The sequence below is a fragment of the Phytophthora ramorum genome, assembly GCF_020800215.1.
Source record: "Phytophthora ramorum isolate Pr-102 chromosome Unknown Phyram_PR-102_s0016, whole genome shotgun sequence".
Lineage (NCBI taxonomy): Eukaryota > Oomycota > Peronosporomycetes > Peronosporales > Peronosporaceae > Phytophthora > Phytophthora ramorum.
The window spans coordinates 387252-405211 of NW_027150662.1; the positions used below are offsets into that span (position 1 = coordinate 387252).

General features: G+C 56.5%; 8 protein-coding genes across 8 annotated transcripts; 3 read left to right on the top strand and 5 right to left on the bottom strand.

Moving 5' to 3' along the window:
• Positions 1-2374: 2374 nt before the first annotated feature.
• On the top strand, positions 2375-2692 carry KRP23_12763 (uncharacterized protein; the record flags this gene model as incomplete). The annotated part of the gene is made up of 1 exon (XM_067883395.1): positions 2375-2692. One exon carries the CDS (start codon positions 2375-2377, stop codon positions 2690-2692), a length of 318 nt encoding a protein of 105 aa, XP_067738845.1.
• A 93-nt stretch (positions 2693-2785) lies between these two features.
• On the bottom strand, positions 2786-3940 carry KRP23_12764 (putative ankyrin repeat protein; the record flags this gene model as incomplete). The annotated part of the gene is made up of 1 exon (XM_067883397.1): positions 2786-3940. One exon carries the CDS (start codon positions 3938-3940, stop codon positions 2786-2788), a length of 1155 nt encoding a protein of 384 aa, XP_067738846.1.
• Positions 3941-4180: 240 nt separating this feature from the next.
• On the bottom strand, positions 4181-5419 carry KRP23_12765 (uncharacterized protein; the record flags this gene model as incomplete). The annotated part of the gene is made up of 2 exons (XM_067883398.1): positions 4181-5230; positions 5294-5419. The coding sequence occupies 2 exons, from the start codon at positions 5417-5419 to the stop codon at positions 4181-4183; spliced, it is 1176 nt and encodes a 391-aa protein (XP_067738847.1).
• Positions 5420-5576: 157 nt separating this feature from the next.
• On the bottom strand, positions 5577-6857 carry KRP23_12766 (putative trans-acting enoyl reductase; the record flags this gene model as incomplete). The annotated part of the gene is made up of 1 exon (XM_067883399.1): positions 5577-6857. The coding sequence occupies one exon, from the start codon at positions 6855-6857 to the stop codon at positions 5577-5579; it is 1281 nt and encodes a 426-aa protein (XP_067738848.1).
• Positions 6858-7757: 900 nt separating this feature from the next.
• On the bottom strand, positions 7758-8261 carry KRP23_12767 (Glutaredoxin-1; the record flags this gene model as incomplete). Its single annotated transcript, XM_067883400.1, has 3 exons — positions 7758-7879; positions 7959-8070; positions 8145-8261. The coding sequence occupies 3 exons, from the start codon at positions 8259-8261 to the stop codon at positions 7758-7760; spliced, it is 351 nt and encodes a 116-aa protein (XP_067738849.1).
• Positions 8262-8453: 192 nt separating this feature from the next.
• Positions 8454-10601, top strand: KRP23_12768 (RNA-binding protein 26; the record flags this gene model as incomplete). Its single annotated transcript, XM_067883401.1, has 4 exons — positions 8454-8512; positions 8587-8705; positions 8767-10508; positions 10584-10601. The coding sequence occupies 4 exons, from the start codon at positions 8454-8456 to the stop codon at positions 10599-10601; spliced, it is 1938 nt and encodes a 645-aa protein (XP_067738850.1).
• Positions 10602-11890: 1289 nt separating this feature from the next.
• On the top strand, positions 11891-16915 carry KRP23_12769 (Phospholipid-transporting ATPase 3; the record flags this gene model as incomplete). The annotated part of the gene is made up of 1 exon (XM_067883402.1): positions 11891-16915. The coding sequence occupies one exon, from the start codon at positions 11891-11893 to the stop codon at positions 16913-16915; it is 5025 nt and encodes a 1674-aa protein (XP_067738851.1).
• A 270-nt stretch (positions 16916-17185) lies between these two features.
• Positions 17186-17671, bottom strand: KRP23_12770 (uncharacterized protein; the record flags this gene model as incomplete). The annotated part of the gene is made up of 1 exon (XM_067883403.1): positions 17186-17671. The coding sequence occupies one exon, from the start codon at positions 17669-17671 to the stop codon at positions 17186-17188; it is 486 nt and encodes a 161-aa protein (XP_067738852.1).
• Between the last annotated feature and the right edge of the window lie 289 nt (positions 17672-17960).

The following is a 17960-nucleotide window of genomic DNA, read 5'->3' on the forward strand; positions in this document are numbered from 1 at the left end:
AGCAGGCTCAGTCGATCGGGGCTCATTACCTCCGTTGAAGCTGTAGATGCTGGCGTGCTTCGCGTGAGGTGCGGGTGTGGTGTGCTTCTGCAGTGGTCGACAGGGACTCATTACTCTCTGTTGGCCACTTTGATTGCTCACTCGCTTGCTGTTCTACTTTGCTTCAATGCCTGCGTCCGGGGCTTTCTTCGTGTGAGGTGCCTGGATTCCGCTCGCCGAATGGACTTGCCGGCACATGCTGCTTGGTCCGACAAGAAGCCTTTGATGCACAATTGCTAGCTAGGAAGACAAGTTTGCACTTTTACATATCGTAACGCAATATATTTTGTTGAACCAGCAATGGAATCTCTCAATCTTGTCTGCCGCGCTCGCTCTCAACCTGGTCTGCCACGGAGTAAAGCACCCTGAAGACTGGGGCGTGCAGACGCCCACCAACTCCAAAGATCAAAATCCAAGTAAGCAACGCACAGGTCACGTTCATTCCCTTGGTAATACGATCGAGGATTCGCGGAGACGAATAAGCACGTGGTCCGGGCGCGTCCCGTAGCGCGACAGTTCGTAGGCGCCGCAAACAACGACACATGTAAGAAGAGAAGTACTAGCAACGTAAAGCACACCTCAGGATGCAGTCCACTTCCACTTTGATCGGCATGGCAGAAGTTCCGTGGTCGTGGATCTCGTCCCCGTACAGTCCAAAGCCCTGACACCAGAGAGTGTGCTCGCGCCCCTTCAGCTTTTCAAAGCTGATACGCTCCGTTGTGGCCTCCTCCTCGCTTCTCCTTCGCTCTTCGCAAACGTCACAGCTTCGCCTTCCGACTTGGTGAGACGCTGCAGCGATCGCTTGTAGTTCGTCGTGTAGATCCAGTTGTACATGATGTCCAATAATTCCCACTGCAACCAACGCACTCGTCCACGGTGTCAATGGGCTTGATGATTTGGGTCTGCCTTATTGGAGCCGATGGTGCATCCGGAGGGGGGGGGGGGGGGGGGGGGGGGGGCTCCAGATCCGCCTGGGTCTCGATGTGGTTCTCGCGGCGAGAGTTTCCCCCGTACACAGGACTGGAGGGTGAAGTGTTGTCCTTGGTAGCGTCGACAGTCTTGTATAGCGACTGCAGCAGCTCTGGGCGCAGTTGTCCTATGTGAAGAACCCTGTAGACGCCATCCCAACTGTCAAATGTTGTTCGTCACACACGTAGGAATAGCGCGGCCATGCAAGTTTAGCTTGGAAGCTGCCTGGGCGATGGCCAAGGTAGAGCCCTACACTAACAATTACCGCGATGCCTCTCTCACAGCACCACGCAGCTCCACACGGAGAGCACTCTCGACCTTGATTCAGATATTGAGGTGCTCGTTGCTCAGTGGGATTGTCGCTTGGCTCCTGGCTTTTGGTATCGCCCAGGGAAATGTGCTATCTGAACGTACATCGGAGCAGCAATCCTACCTCGAATTCCTCGTTGTCAAGATTTTGTGGTTCGACGGACTCTATTGGGCTTTTACAATTGCCGCCTCCGTGCGAAGACTTCTGCCAGAGCGGTTTGCCTCGCACCCAACGCATTCAACACTCTCAGCTTTCCGGATTTCCTGCAAATTGTCACGCCGCATTCTTCCGTACGCTGTAGGGGTCACTCTTGCAAGCGTTGGTGGTGGTGCTGTGGTTGCTTTCGTACCAGTTGCGCTCCGACAGTCCAAAGTCGATCTGTACTGGACGCTGGTTTGTTGCACATTTTTCGTGGCTGCTGCAGATGCCCATACACGTCACATCTTCAGGAGCGATACGCTGAAAGGCCAAGCGCGGGAATTGCAACGTACTGAACAATCCCGGGGCAACCTTCGAGGACCCATAAGGTCAGCGCCACAGCGTTCAATCTCGCTATCCGACTTCGTTCGCGCGTTTCGTCAGAATGTGCCTTTCGTTATCGCTGCTTTGTTCGCCGCTGGCTACGTCCATGTCGTGAGCTTCATCAGCATCGACACCAAGTGGAAACTGGTGATATTCGCCACCTGTACTTTGGTAGTGAAGTTCCTGACCCAGGAAGCAGCCAAGCACTATCTCAGTAAGCAAAGCAAACCGCCGACGATGCGTTCAATGGTGGTTATTGTGGCAGCACCGACTATCATGGTGGACACACAGCTTCGTACCGTGTTGCTATGTCAAGACAGTGCGTCATTGACGCTCGTTGGCTCTGTGCTTCTGGCACTTACTGAGGTCGGGTTTCGAGTGGCAAAAACCTTGTTCGTAACGAGAAGTGCTCGCCGCATCCTAGCTCGACGCCAACTTCCTCGACCAACACGTGTCTTACGGATACAAGACACACCGACACAAGAAATCTCTCCGATGCCGTGGCTACAAGACGTGTTTCGAGCCCACGAAATAATGGCCCTCCATTCGGCGGAGACCTACGCCGACATGAGCGCCGAATACATCGCTATGGGTTGCTCCTACGCCATTCTTTTCTTCTTTGGTTCCCATCCAAAGTTCACGCTTGGCACCCAGAGTGTAGACATCACTACTATCGTCCTCCAGGTGCTGATCGAACTCGTTGTAGACTTTGTGGCGAGCTCGTTCGAAATCCACCACAATGTCAACTTCGACCACATCAACTCCGACACCGCCTATCTGTCGTTCTTCTCGGCGGTTGTTGCTGCAGCGAACATTCACATCTCGTCTGGCATCTACTTGAATCCTCAGTGAGACGCTGAGTTCCGAGGAAGAAGCTTTCGTAATGTAACAATGTTGAAAAATGTTTTAATGGTACAATGGAAGCGCTTCTTATCGTTCTCGACTCTAATAAGCTGACTCAACTGCAGATTCTTTCAAGAGCAAGCGCTCAATCCACGCGAACTCCTGTTTCTGTGTGTTGTCATCGGTTGAGGTATTTTCCTGGTCGTGGGAGACCTGATGGCGCGACGCCCACACCATCGCACACGTCAGGTTTCGTCGGTCCTCAGCAAAAATGTCCGCTTGGTGTTGCAGTAGTTCGTGCCAGATAGCCATATTTGACGCATATCCTCGAGCTAGCACGTGCAGCAGGGTCTCCTGCTGGTTGTTACGTGCTCGAGCGTCGGCTCTGTGTGCAAGTAGAAGCTTCACAACGGAGTCAAACTCGTTGCGCACAGCACCAAACAACGCCGAGTCGCCGTCGTTATTCACCGCATTGACCTCAGCACCGTGCAGCATCAGCAACTCCATCATGGCGTACTGCGTCGTCTGGTCTCCCAAGGCAAAATGCGGCGCCGTGCTTTGACTCAAAAAGGCCGCGTCGATCAGCGCCGTGTTGCCATGCTCGTCTCTCGCTTCCACGTCGCTGCCGAACTTGATGAGCGCCTCTACGACCGCGCAGTTGCCATTCGGTGCTGCAAAATGCAGTGGCGTAGCTTCCGACGCATTGACAGCGTTCGCGTCCGCCCCAGTTTCCAAAAGGAACTGCACCACGGGTAGTGAACAGTAGGCGGCTGCGAGATGAAGTGGCGCGTTGCCACCGGCGTCGCGTGCCTCGATGTCCGCTCCTCTCTCCAGCAGCCACTGCACCGCGTCCAATACCCCGTACGTGGCCAACACGTGCATCGAAGTCTGCAGCGCTGCATTCACATGGTCGACGTCGCACCCGTAGGCGATCAGCATCTCGGCCGCTCGGAAGTGACGTCCGACCAACGCCGTCGTCAATGGCGAGGCCCCGGAAGCGTCTTGAGCGTGCAGTGTGGCCCCGTTTTCAAGCACGAACTCCAGCAGCGACAAATCTTCAGTCAGGACGGCCAAATGCGTCACGGATCGATGGTGATCGTCCCGGAACTCCTGTAGTTGAGTCGCAGAGAACGTGGACTGCGCCATCGTCAGGCCATCGACGTGTGCCACGCGAACCAGTCGAACCCAAAGCGATTTGTCGCTCGTGGGCGCTGGAGCCGTTGGGGATCCCCCCATAAAGTCGGCGAACGGATCCATTGTCACTGTGTTGAGGACTTTGAGTAATGAGCCGAGGTGGGCGAGACGATTGCACGCGATTCTATGCGTTGGACAAGTGCGTGTCTCTGGATTTTTACTCGAAAGCAAACACGTTGTTGATTACGGGAAAATTGGAGATGGAGAAGTTTACCACCGAGACCAGTCGACGATTCTAGATCGGTCAAGGCCTCGCGTGCTGCGCAATCGATACATGTAAGCAAATACGGGAAAATCCATACGCTAACAGCTTCTCGCTACGAGCGCAGGCGTCTCGAGCTCCGCGTCGCGTTCGCATGACTTGGAGTCGACAAAGGACTTGGTGACGAGCCCGGCGAACAAATCCTCGGTCGGTTCGGACGCCGCTTGGTCCGGCTCGTCCTCTTCTTCGTCGACGGAGTCTTCGGCCTCAACGCACGCTGGATTTTGGGAGTGCAGTGGCGATGGGGACTCGGCGTTGCTACTCACGCCGCTCGCTTGCGAGCTGTCGCTGGCCGGGCGCTCGATCTCGGGCATCCGCGGCTTCAGTCGATAGCTTCCTTTGCTGGACGTGTTAGCGTCCTGCTCCGCCTCTTTCCCCCAGTTTTCGCCAAGCTCTCGCATGGTCTTCCTACCTGACGTGTGGTGTTGCCTCCAGACAGAGCTCGAGTCATTGCTGCCTGTAGACGACCGACTAGCGCTCAGTGCAGCGGGGTTGCACTCCTCCTGCTTGTCGACGATGTGTCGGCCGTTGCTGCAGAGGTCCTGCAGGTCGGCGAGCTTCAACGGCGCCTTCTTTAACTTCGCGGTCAGCTTGAGCTCGACTGCAGCGACGAGTTTGTCCACCACAGCCATCGAGCACGCGTTGGAGTCTCTCATCCACGGGTTATTCGCCACTTCCTCGCAGAAGAGCTCTTCGAACGTCAAGAAGGCCAACGCGAAGAGCTGGTAGAAGCCATCCTCGCGCTCAAAGAGCTGCCAGAAGAGAGCGACTGACACGGGGAACGGGCCGGGGTTCCCACTCGAGTCCATCAGATGCACGATCAAGCTCAAGGAGCGGGCGATGGCAACCGCCGCCTTGGCGAACGGGTAACCCCCACGGCCTCGCCGCATCATGGCTGTCTCGGCCCGGTAGTTCTCGACGAAGAAGAGCAGACACTGCAGTCCGAGCTCCCCCATCGGATTGAGGTCGGTCGCCGGATTGGGGTCCGAGAACCCCGCGTCCGTCCACAGGTCGCTCACCAGCACGAACGCCGGCATCTGATGCCTGCGACGGAAGCTCGCGGTCCAAACTCGCTGCAGCAATTGCAGGTGCTGCTCACGGCAACCCAATGGTTAGCACAGATGACGAGCATCTGCAGCAATGGATTGACGCACCTCTGGAGACGCCACAAGACGTCGGAACAGCGCGCGCTGCATCTTGAACAACACGAGCATCTCATTGTCATTGGGACGGCGGCCTCGTTCCGCAGGGCTCAGCTCTCGTCCGCTAGCGTTCCCCATTCGTGCGTCCAGGAGTGATGCAGAAATGAAAGTACTGGTGGATTGGCCTCCGTCCCTTCGAGGATCTTTGGATCTTCTTGGGATTGCAACGTCACATGTGACTTAGATTCTAAGATAAGAACGAGACTACAGCTACTTGCAGCACTCGCGACTGCACTCAGACCACGTCCTTGAGCTCGAACGTCATGAACTTCTTTGTCTGCAGGCGGTCGGCCAGCTTGTGGCCGAAGGCACTGGCCGGTGTGTAGAAGCCGCCCTTGAGGTTCGTCGACTCGCCGAACTCGTCCTTGGCCAAGCAGAAGGCGCACTCCGAGATGAGGCGCGACGTGAGGCGATAGCCTGGGTCACCTGTGCCCACCGTCTTGGACTTCACCGCCAGCTTGCCGTCCTCCGAGTAACCCGCGGCCTCGGCGACGAAGTAGCCCTGCAGCATGGACTCTTCCGACGGCCCTTGGCCAGGAGCACGCGCCAGACGCTTGAGCAGCGCGCGCGTCCAGCTAAAGTACAGCATGGTGCTCACCAAGAGCGTGCCGAAGGTGGCGAGCAGCTGCATGAAGAGGCCGCCGATGGCCATGCGCTCCTGGTAAACGAACTTGCTGCCGTACTTGTTGTGCAGCCGGTAGTTGCTGCGGTGCACGACAGCCTGGTTCACTGAGCCGCCGATGAACAGTGCGTGCCAGAAACCCATGGCCTTGTCGTACTGCACAGCGATGCTGCTCGTGTTGGGGCCCACGAGACCTGCCGCCTGCTTCTCCGCGATGGTCTTCTCGTCCGTGAGGAAGAAGGGGTTGCGCGAGGCCAGCAACTGCTTGCTCGTGGACGTCTCCATGATGGCAAACACCGAGGCCAACGTGCCACCACTCGCCTCGCCCTTGATGTCTGTGAAGTAGAAATCCACGGTGCTGGTGCTTGAGTTGAGCTTCTTCTGGATGCGGTCGGCCACGAGGAACGTCGTGAGGTCCGACGGGATGCTCTCGAAGCCGCAGCAGTTGACCAGCACGGCGCCCGTCCTGGCCGCCGTGGCCGCGTACTTGGCCGTCATGTCCTCGATCCACACGATCTCGCCCGTCAGGTCGCAGTAGTGCACGCCATTCTCAGCGCACGCCTTGACCAGCAGCTCTCCGTAGAGCTTGTAGGGCCCCACGAGGGACACGACCACCTTGGTCTGCTGCACCATCTGCACCAGCGACTTCTCGTCGCTGCTGTCGGCTACGATCACGGGAATGGCCTCGATGAGCTCGGGCGCCACGTCCGGCAGCTTGGCCTTGAGCTGCTCCTTCACTTGGACCAGCTTGGCCTCGCTGCGGGCGGCCACGGCCCATTTCAAGGCCGACGGGGACGACAGCGCAGACTCCGACTCGGCCGCCAAATAACGGGCCACCAAAGAGCCCGTGAAGCCCGTGGCGCCGTACACGATCACGTCGAAGCGCTTGCTCATTGCAATGGAGGATTGTCGAATGGCTTGTCAACTGGTAAACGGGCGCCTTACGTCAACAAATCGCCTTTTCAGCCAATGAAGGAGTCGACAGGCGGGATTTTGGCGAATGAAAAGTTGTTGAGTCGACATTTTCGACTTGTAGTAGTGACGTCGGCGATGTCAGCAGTAGGATACCGGTATCAAACCGATCTTCTGAAGTTGAAGTGGACGTGTCTCGTCTCATTATGTGGATGTTGAGCGTGGTGATGCCCACCGTCAAGAGCGCGAGGAACACCCCGTCGCGATTGGACCTCAGCTGCGTGGAGCGACAACAGCTTTTGTGCTGAGAGCTCTCCGGAACAGGTTCAACCGAGAGAAGAGAGAAACTGACGATAGCCGCCATCGAGAGTGGAGCAAGCTACGAATTTCAGGCAAGTATATCGCTCATCAACTGTGGCTTCCCGCGCGAAAGCGATGACAAATAAGCCCTTGAAGACACGCCTGCAATGAATGTGTTGGATGAGATCAGTACTGCCGTCTTGTAATGATTCTCTCTCGACGACTGCATTGAGGAGGTCATGGACACGAGCGACGGCTGTTTGTGTCATACCAGCCAACCATCCAGGTATTCAGCATCGCGCACGTATCGTAATAGTGTTTAAATACTGCTGAACAGCACAAGGGCAAGCCAAACTTCACCACCGTTTGCCGTTGCTTTCGTACAACAATCATTTTCTGCATCGAGTCTTGCACAATATCGTCCATGACCCCTCATTGCGCTCGCGAAGAGACCCCCTCCAAGTGCAAAAGCACGCTCCAAACACCATACCAGTCAGGCCGACTACATTGTCGAAGCCGCGCTTTATATTGATGAAAAGCTTTTCATCTCCGCGGCCATAGGTTCTCGCACGTTCTAACGTATCAGAGTACTCCAGCCGTGCGCAGCATCTCCGTGAGTTTGCCCGACTGGAACAGCGCCTGCACGTCTGTGCCGCCGCCAATGGACTCCTTCTTGATGAAGACGTTGGGCACTGTGCGACGTCCTGCCGACAACAACAAGCAAAAAGAAGCAACTGATGTCAGCTTCAACACCCAACAACTAGTGCCCAAAGTTGCCTGTACCCGTTGCAGTAGCCAGCGCGTTCTGGATCTCTGCACCTGTGGGCACGTCCTTCTTCAGGTCCAGCTCCACCACGTGATACTTGACTCCCGCTTCGTCCAGCACGCCCTTGGCCTAACAACCATCGGAAAATAGTCCCTCTTTAATCCCACATTCTAAGCTGTATAGACCAACTTTTGAGACCGCACCAAGTCGCAGTACGGGCAGTAGCTCTTGCTAAAGACCGTGACGCCATTCTCGGATGTGGCGCGGTCCACGAACGCGGCCGCCTCGAGTTCGCTTTCGCGCGAAGAAGCCACCCCCATTTTCACTACAAGTCCGAATTGTACCGCGTTTGAGGCACAACCCGCGGGTTCGCGGGTCCAATACAAATCGCAAGTGGACCGCCGCCCTCTTTTTTCATTGGTTTTCGCTTCTCCGAGGCAGTTATATTCTCCAGGGAGCGTCACTAGCGTCGCGCCTCGGCCAGTCAAGCGAATCCAACGGTAGCGCGAATAATGGACGGAGACGACAGGGAGTTTTTGCGCGACTGGCTCATCCGCAGCCTCGAGCCCGTGTACGCGCGAGTCTGGTTTCTATAGAGGACGTGGTGTCTTTTCCTGACTATTTTTCGTGTTTTGTGTTACGCAGATGCGATGCCGACCCGGCGGTGCTGAGCAAGTACGTGCTGGCCTTGGTGCAGAACGACCCACAGAAGTCTGGCCTGCAGGACACGTGCGTGTCGAAGCTCGAGGAGTTCCTGGGCGACGGTGCGTCGTGCAGAAATTAAAAACAGGAGACTGCAGGACTAATTCGTGTCATTTTTTGCAGAGACGACGGGATTCGTAAGCAGGTTATTCAAGGCGCTGGCTGACGGCTCCTACAAGGCCAACACCAGTCGCGCCAACAGCAGCGACAGCAACGCGAACGGGTTCGAGGACGACCACAGTCGACGGCGTGAACGCATCCCCTCGGACGACGAGGAAGAGCAGCGTCGATATACCAAGAGACGTCGTGATGATGACCGCCCGAGGGACGCAGACAACAAACGGCATCAGGGAAGCCCCAGGAGAGACCGACGACAGCCGTTCGGGGGCATGAGGGGAGGACCCATGGGCGGACGGGGACCGGCACCCTACACGATGGGCGGCGACCGCCGTCGGAATTTCCCTCCCGAGTGGGGGATGCCTCCGCAAGGCATGTGGCCGCCGCACTTCCCGCGAGGCTACCCGCCGGACTTTGATCCTAACGCGTACATGGCGGAGAACGGCGGTTTGATGCCTCCGCCGCATATGATGATGCCGCATCCCATGGGCGGACGCGGCCAGTTCTTCCCTCCTGGAGGAAGAGGAGGACGCGGCGGCCGAGGTGGTTACTTTGCAGGACACGGCGGCAAGGACGGAGAGAGCGGCGAGGCCAAGACGACGCTTCATGTGAGGCATGTGGACCCCAAGTACGTCAACATGACGATGCTGAGCCTGCATTTCTCCAAGTTTGGCAACGTGGTGAACGTGCAGATGCGACCGAGCGCGAAATGTGCGTTTGTGCAGTACGCGACCGAGGAGGAGGCGAAGAAGGCCTTCCACTCACCGCTGCCTGTGTGCAACAACCGCTTTATCTCAGTCAAATGGGCCAGACATGACGCACAGAGCCCGGAAGACGCTGGCGAGCAGTCTGAGAAAGACGCGTCTGGAGAGGATGGTGCACCTAACGGCGCGGACGCTACTGACAAAAAGGTGGATGAGGTTGGCGCAGAAGGAGACTCGACTGTTGCGATGCCGGAGAATAACATGACTCCGGAGGAGTTGCGGACGGCGGGTCGCAAGGTGTTGGAACAGAAGCGCGAGCTGCTGGAGAAACAGCGTGCACTGAAGAAGCAGAAAGAGGACCTGCTCAAGCGGCAACTCGCGCAGCATAAGGAGCTGCTGAATCGAATGAGCGCGAACAGCTCGCAGTTCTCTACAACGGAGAAGCGTGACCTGATGAACAAGATCACCACGTTGTACTCAGAGCTCAAGGCATTGACCCCGCGTCACTCGGCTGTGTCACCGAGCGCAGCATCGCAGCCAGCAGAGACAGCTGAGGGTGGAGAGAACGTGAACGATCTCAAGGCGGAGCTCAGCGCACTGGAAGCCGAGGCATCTGGTGGTCGGGGAGGTCGCGGCGGCCGGTGGTCGACGGGCCGTGGCTACAGAGGAGGCCGAGGCGGTCGTGGCCGTGGAGGCTTCGGCCGTGGCTCGCACACACTGGACAACCGCACAACGATCGTGAAGGTGGCGAATCTGCCGGAGGAGGCGTGCGACCCGATCGTGCTGACTCAGCATTTTGGCAACTTTGGCGCCGTGGAGCGCGTCGTGATGGACGAGGCGTCGCCCGGCCAGGGCTTCATCAAGTTCCAGGACAGGTACGCCGGCCAGGCCGCGCTGAGCCACGGCAACGTGTTCGGTGACAAACAGCTGGAGATGGGGTGGGTGGAGTCCCAGGAAGCGCCCGCCGAGTTGACGCGGAGCGACTCGCCGGCTGAAGCAGGGTCTGCGGGCGACGGCGGCGCAGTGGTGGCATCAAGCGACCAGGTGCGATTTGCTTTGGCGTGATCAGGAGACGACTCGATGGTTGATTAACTGACGTTGTGGGTGGATTTTTGACAGGTCTCCGCGAGCGCGTAGGAGCCGATCCATTGTCTCCATTGTCATGACGCAAGCAGTAACAGCACAGCACGGAGCAGCAGCACTGCAGTTAAAGCAACGATATAGGATGCCTGCAAATGGCTTAAGTACACTCAGCAATTCAACATTTTATGTTATGCCGTCACGATTATCGAGGCTACACGTTCTGCCTCGACCACCTGGGTAAGCAATGTCCACTGCCTGGCGTATGGTCGGTGCCTGCTGTCGGTCAGCCTGTGTTTCCCAGCGGGTTTCGGGACAGCACACTGCTGCCGCATAATCGTTCCAAGCTGGGTTTCAACGCAGTCATCAAACCGATAGTGGTGATCCGTTGTCCAGTTGCTGAGAGAGCAATGACAATCCAAGAGTGGAGCAGACCGGGGTGCTCCATCTTGAGCAAAGGCAACGGCTTGCGCTGATTACGCCTTCGAGCTCGCCATGTAAAACAACTGGCTTCAATTACGCGGTGGTTCGCAAAATACACTGACCTCGTAGATTGTGATATCTGTATAATTTGATAATTTAAGCTTACATTTGTTTGTTAGCTCAAGGTAATTCTTACAAATTCAAACGTTTATTGCGATAACCTGTATGGAATAATGAATGAAGCAACATCCATTTATATACATTCGACAAATGTTTAATCGAGGCATTTGGCGAGAAAAAACGACGACATGCCTATTTTTAATCCTACCATACTGAGTCAATGTGAATCCACTGACGCTTACGACACTGGATTCGCGAAGAGAAGGAGATGCAACCACCATCCCTGCTCTTCCTGCGCAGGAATACTTTGTCGATCATTAGGGCCAGCTAAAAAGCGCGGCACAAGTGCTGTCTGACTACAGTTTTAGCTAATACCGTTTTAGCTAATACCGTTTTAGTTATATTGCGTACTCGCGTGCTCAACCGAACCGAAACGCTCGCACAAAGCTGCAGCACAGCTCTAAACCGTTGCGCAAGCAGACTTCATACGATTCCGCGGATGGCTCGCAAGCGAACATCGTCTTCGCTCTACATGTAAGGCAAGACCTCATCGAAATCCCTCAAAGTAAGTGCCTGCCCTCAACTGAAAAGCGTTGCGACAATCTCCGTCCTCCTCTTCTTTGCACCTAGTTTACATGCCGCGCTTCCGACTCGAAAAGACTGTCCCCGTCCACTAGCTAAGCTTAATGAAAACCCCAAACCCAGCGTTATGCCATCGCAGCAATCTTTCCGACACACACTTCGATTACTCCAAAAATGAACGCCATTTCGGCTCAGTCGCCATTATCCCTTCCGCACTCGCGATGGACCGCAGCGATTCGGGCGCCGCGGACGAGCCGCGCTCCACCGCGGCCCAGTACCACCGCCTGCAGCCGTCGCCCCTCGCGCGGCACAGCGAGCCCAGCGCCGCCAACACCGACACGCGCCATGCCGCGTCCCCGCTACGCGCCACCGTGGCCGACGCCTCCAACGTGGTCTTCAACCCGTCCAGGTACTTCCACCGCAACCAAACGGTGGAGGTGCTGCCACGCCACCCGCCAGGAGCCTCTGAGCTGCACCAGGATCGGCCCAACTCGGAGCTTTTCCGCACGCTCACGTCGAGTCAACTGCTCAACTTCCGGCAGCGGCTGCTGGACGACGACGTGGGTGAAGCGCCAACGCGCGCCGAGCTGCTGACGCGCCAGGGCTCGGCACAGGGCTACCTGCGCAGCGACAGCTGGCGCATGTTCTACCGCAACCTGCCGCGCTCGCTGCGCTTCCGACAGAACACGCGCTCCACGACGCGCTACATGGATCCGGCCAACGCGGCGTCGCTACGGTCCCGCGTGCGCGCGCGCAAGCAGGAGGAGCAGGCCAGGAACGACGGCTTGCAGGACCAGGGATCGCCCGTCACGAGCAGAGTCGTCACGGACTTTGAGCGCGAGATGCAGAACCTGCAGGATGGAACGCAGCCTGCAGGACGGACGCTCTCGCCCAAGGGCAGCCACAAACTGCTCGGCAGGATGAGCAGCCTCATGTCTGTGGACTCGCAGGGCGCGCCTTCGAGCCAACGCAAACAGTACAAGATCGTGAAAATTAACGATGGCAACAACGCCCCGAAACGGGAGCCAGTGGGACCCCAAGAGGGAGGTGATGGGGAAGAAGGCGAGGAGTTCTTCGTGTCCAACGAGGTCAAAACGTCGCAGTACACGTGGTGGAGCTTCGTGCCTGTGTTCCTGTACCTGACGTTCCAGAAGACGGCCAATCTGTACTTCCTGCTCATTGGCATTTTCCAGATCATCCCGTCCGTCTCGCCGACGGACGGCGTGCCGCTTCAGTTTATCCCTCTGGCTATTGTGATTATCATTGACGCCATCTTCGCTGGCTACGAAGACTACAAACGGTACATGGCCGACGACCTCGCCAACTCGGCCAAGACGCGCGTGTTTAACCGCCAACTGCGCGAGTTCGAGGAAGTCGAGTGGCGCGAGGTGAAGGTGGGTGACTTTGTCAAAGTTGCCAACCACGAGATCTTGCCGGCGGATATCATGATTATGGCGGTAATTCCTGCGGAAGGAGCACGCTCTGGTGGAAACATGGGGCTCTGCTACGTCGAGACGAAGAACCTCGACGGCGAAACCAACCTGAAGCTGCGGGAAGCACCTCAGCCCACCCGCAATGTTTTCATGAACGAGGATGAAGCCGGGTTCATTGTTCAAGGTTACGTCGAGAGTGAACTCCCGAACGGAGATATCAACCAGTACTCGGGTACGATGTACTTGGAGGAGAACCCGAATGGAGGGAGCGCTGAGGGAGTCCCTCTTTCGCTGAAGAACATGCTGCTCCGCGGCAGTAAGCTGCGAAACACCAGTTACGTGTATGGCTTGGTGGTGAACACGGGTGTGGACACCAAGATTATGATGAGCTCTGGCGATGAGTTCCCCGTGAAGGTCTCGTCTATTGACGAGATGACCAACAAACAAGTGATCGTCGTTGTTGTGATTTTGATTCTGATGTCGCTCGTCGGTGCCATCGGAGACAGGTTGTGGATGGATGGTCTCAACGTGCCGGAGTATTTGCATTTGGACGGCTGGGATGACAGCTTTATCGAGACGTTTGTATACTTCTTCACGACGCTCGCCTCAATGGTGCCTATCACGCTCTACGTGTCTATCACTCTCGTGAAGGCCTTGCAAGGGTATTTCATGGAGCGCGATCTTGACATGTACGACGAGGAAAGTGGCACGCCGGTGAAGGTTCGCAACATGCAGCTGAACGAGCAGCTAGGTCAGATCTCTCACATTTTCTCGGACAAGACGGGCACGCTTACTTGCAACAAAATGGAGTTCCGTAAGTGCAGTATTGGCGGCCGAAGCTACGGCAAGGGTACTACGGCCATTGGCATAGCTGCGCGCATGCGTAGTGATTTTAAGGGCCAACCTATCGATGAAGAATCGGCAAATGAGAACGACGCAGATGCACGCGTCGAGGTCCCGGTCCCCAACGTCAATTTTAAGGACAAGACAATGTGGCGGGACATAGAAAACAAGGACGACCCTCAAAATGAAAAGATTGAGGAGTTTCTCACTCTGCTGGCGTTGTGCCACGGTGTCCTGATCGAGCGCCTGGACCCAACGGAAGAGGATACCAGTCCGCCTATTCACTACTCAGCTTCATCCCCAGATGAGCTCGCACTTGTTTGTGGTGCTAAGTTCTTTGGTTACGAGTTTATCGAGCGCGAACCGGGAAGTGTTTCTATCAAGAAACCCGATGGCGTCGTGGATCAGTATGATATCCTAGAGGTTTTCGAGTTCGACTCCAACCGCAAGCGTATGTCAGTTATAGTTCAGCGACGAAAGCGTGACGATGAGCTGCGTCAGATGTCTGAAAGCGAGGAAGATGACGTTCTGCTTCTCACAAAGGGAGCTGACAGCATGCTGTTTCCTCGACTCGCCCCGATGTCGGCTAACAACCAACGAATCCGCGAGTCTACCGAGAAGCACCTAGAAACGTTTGCTCAAGATGGGTTGCGTACGCTGGTCGTGTGTGCAAAGCGAATCGATCCCCGCGCGTGGGAGGACTTTAACGCACGGTATCGTCATGTTTCTGCAGACCTCAGCGAAGTGGAGGCCAAGTCTCGTGGAGAGCCCAATGCTCTTGACAGACTTCAGGACGAGATGGAGTCAAACCTGGAGCTGCTTGGTGCGACTGCAATTGAAGATCGACTGCAGGATGGCGTGCCTGAAACGATGGAGAGCCTTGCTAAGGCTGGGATCTGTATTTGGGTATTGACTGGAGACATGGAGGAGACAGCGATCAACATCGGCTACGCTTGTCGCTTGCTGAACAATGACATGGAACGACACGTGATCAATGCGGCAAAGTATCGCACGAAGGGCTCGATCCTACGAAGGCTCGACAAGATTTTCCACTCCATTCACGATGCCACTGATGACGCTTCTCGCACGTCAACTGTTGCCGCCCACTCCGTCTTGTCGCCACCGTCGGGTGAAATTGAGCACGCGCTGGTTATCGATGGTGCATCACTGAATATGATTCTGGAAGACCCGCTGCACAACTTGCATCTCCTGCGTGTAGCACTGCTATGCAAGGTCGTGGTTGCATGCCGTGTGTCGCCTCAGCAGAAGGCACAGCTGGTGGAGCTAGTAAAGTTGAACGTTCCGGAGTCTCACACTCTTTCCATCGGTGATGGCGCCAACGACGTTCCAATGATCCAGAGCGCTCACATTGGTGTTGGCATTAGTGGACAGGAGGGTTTGCAAGCTGTGAACAGCTCGGATTACGCGCTGGGTCAATTCCGGTTCCTGAGTAACTTGATTTTGGTTCACGGTCGATGGAACTACAACCGAGTTGCTGCGCTTGTCGTCTACACGTTTTACAAGAACATTGCGTACAATGTGTCCATGTTTTGGTACACGCTGTGGCCTACAGGATACTCGGGCACGATGATCTACTCGGCGCTGGTTCAACAGGGCTACAACCTGTTCTTCACGTCGCTTCCGATTGTCATTTTCTCAGCGTACGACAAGGATCTACCAAAGAAGACCGTGCTAGAGTTTCCGGCGTTGTACCATGCGGAGGTGCGCAAAACCAGCTTCTTCTCGCACGCCATGTTCTGGAAGTGGATTTTCCTGGGAATTATAGACTCGATTGGCATTTACTACGCGATCCTGGCGATCGCCTGGAACATTGAGCGTGGCGGCAACACAATCGAGTTTCTGTCGATGCAGACGCTCGGCTGGACGATTTTGTGTATCGTTGTGAACGCGCGTTTCTGTCTGATGGTGAACTCGTGGGACGTCCTCGAATTCGGCAGCATGGCGCTTACGGTAATTGTGCTCTACTTCTTCCAGTACCTGATCGACCAAATCGACTGGTCATACGACACGGATTCGTTGCCATGGCAGTTCGGCCGCGCACAGTTTTGGCTTGGACAAGTGTTTGCTGTTGTGGCGATTCTCCTCAAGGACTTCCTCTACGAGGGATGCCGTCGCCGTTTCATTCCCGAGTACTTGGACCTGGTAAAGGAGTCGCAGAGCGAGAAGTCCTCCATTTCTCGTGAAGAGCTGGCGGAATTCAAGCCTCCTCAGGTGAACTACCTGAACCCGGAGCTGGCGGGAATGATCGACTACCAGGACCGTCGCGTTCACGAAAGCGTACCCGTTAGATACACGGCGCCTGGACGCTCGAAGCTGTACACGGGCTTCGCGTTCGACCAGCCGGCCAACATTGTCAACTGGATCCTGACCGGGACGAACAATAACGGCGGCCAGAACTGCCGCAAGAGTATCAACGCGGACGTTCGCAACATCATCCTGAACTCGGACGACGCGGTCTTCTTTGAGAACCAGCGCTACCAGCCGTTCTGCGGCTACGGCAGCTCGTTCCCCGGCTACCTGTTGCCGACGGACCGCAAACGCTGGAGCGATCGCTCGGGCAAGATCAGCGCGCAGGCGATTCCTCTTGCTGGACTGGAGCTCAACCTGGACGTGCCTGGGTGCGACGCCGAAGGTTGGGTGTACGAGAACGACTTTGCGTTCTTCCCTTCGACGCCGCCTGACGAGAACGACGAGGAAGAAGAGAACGTGGAGCTGGCGGTGAGTACCGGTACCTCGGACATCCGGAGCAGCAACAGCACGTTCCTGTCGTCCCGAAGGAAGAACAAGAAGAAAAAAGCCAAGAAGCCGCGCCCGCACCACGGCTTCGTCCGCCGTCGCGAGTGGAAGCTCTCGGGGGAGTTCAAGGCCCAGGAGGAGGCACGGCGCGCGTCAAACCTCAGCAACATCTCGGCGGTGCCGGTTGACGACGAGCATAGAGAGTCCGTATGATCAACCTTCATGTGTGTATTACAGAGCAGTAAACATGGCTCACTCGAAACCAAAGTCCAACCAATACTACAAATTTTGACATGAACATGCAAGTCTTTCGGAGCTGCAGCGTCAACCACAGTGGATATGACACGTCTACAACTGACACGAGCACTTCCACTTGGCGAACGTGCATCTGAGGCAGAGGAAAACAGAGGCTCGTTGTACAAGTGGTCATGTTGAAGTTATTGGGTACCAGTAAGCGACACAGTAAGGAGCATCTCAGGGCGACTACTCTACGAACTTCTTGAACGCGTCAGTCTCAGCCAGCTCGGCGTCGTTGGCGATGGCGTTGAGCACGACGTTCAGCTGCGTCTCGCGCTCCTTGATGAGCTCCGGGTTGTGCTTGCCGCGCAGCTTGGAGCCGAGACCAGAGCCGGGCAGTGCCGGGACGCTCTTGGGGCTGCCGAGCGCCACGATGAGCGCCTTGAACTCGCTGAAGCGCTTCTTGAAGCTGGAATCGCCCTCCACAGCCTCGACCGTGTAGAAGACGACGCCGGTGTCGTCGATCTCGTGGCCCGTGACCTTGTACAGCTCCTTGGCGACAGGTTCCTCGGCCTTCGGCTCTTCGGCCTCAGGCTCAGTCGGCTCCTCGGCAGCAGGTTCCTCGACCTTGGGCTCCTCCGCAGCGGCGACAGGCTCCGTCTCAGCAGTAGTGTCAGCCTCGGGCGGGTTGGTGGCGACGACGTCCTCAGTCTTGGATTGCGCGCAGCCCATGATAGATAAGTGTCTGGAAGTCGGGAACGGACTTGGGCAGATCGAAGCGAGTTCGATAGTGAGGCTGCAGAAGGTGAAGGCGCGAGGCGTTGGGAGAGGAATGCAGGGAGGAGCAATCGTCGCAGCTGGAGAACTCGCAGCCTATACAGTCGCCCATACGATCACGGGCAGATCGGGCAATTACTCACCGCATCATTCGTGCGGCTGGCGCGCGGGGCGCCAAAGATACGACGGGGTAAGTCGCTTTCGCCGATGGTTCATGGGTGGGGACTGCGAGGCAACAACGCAG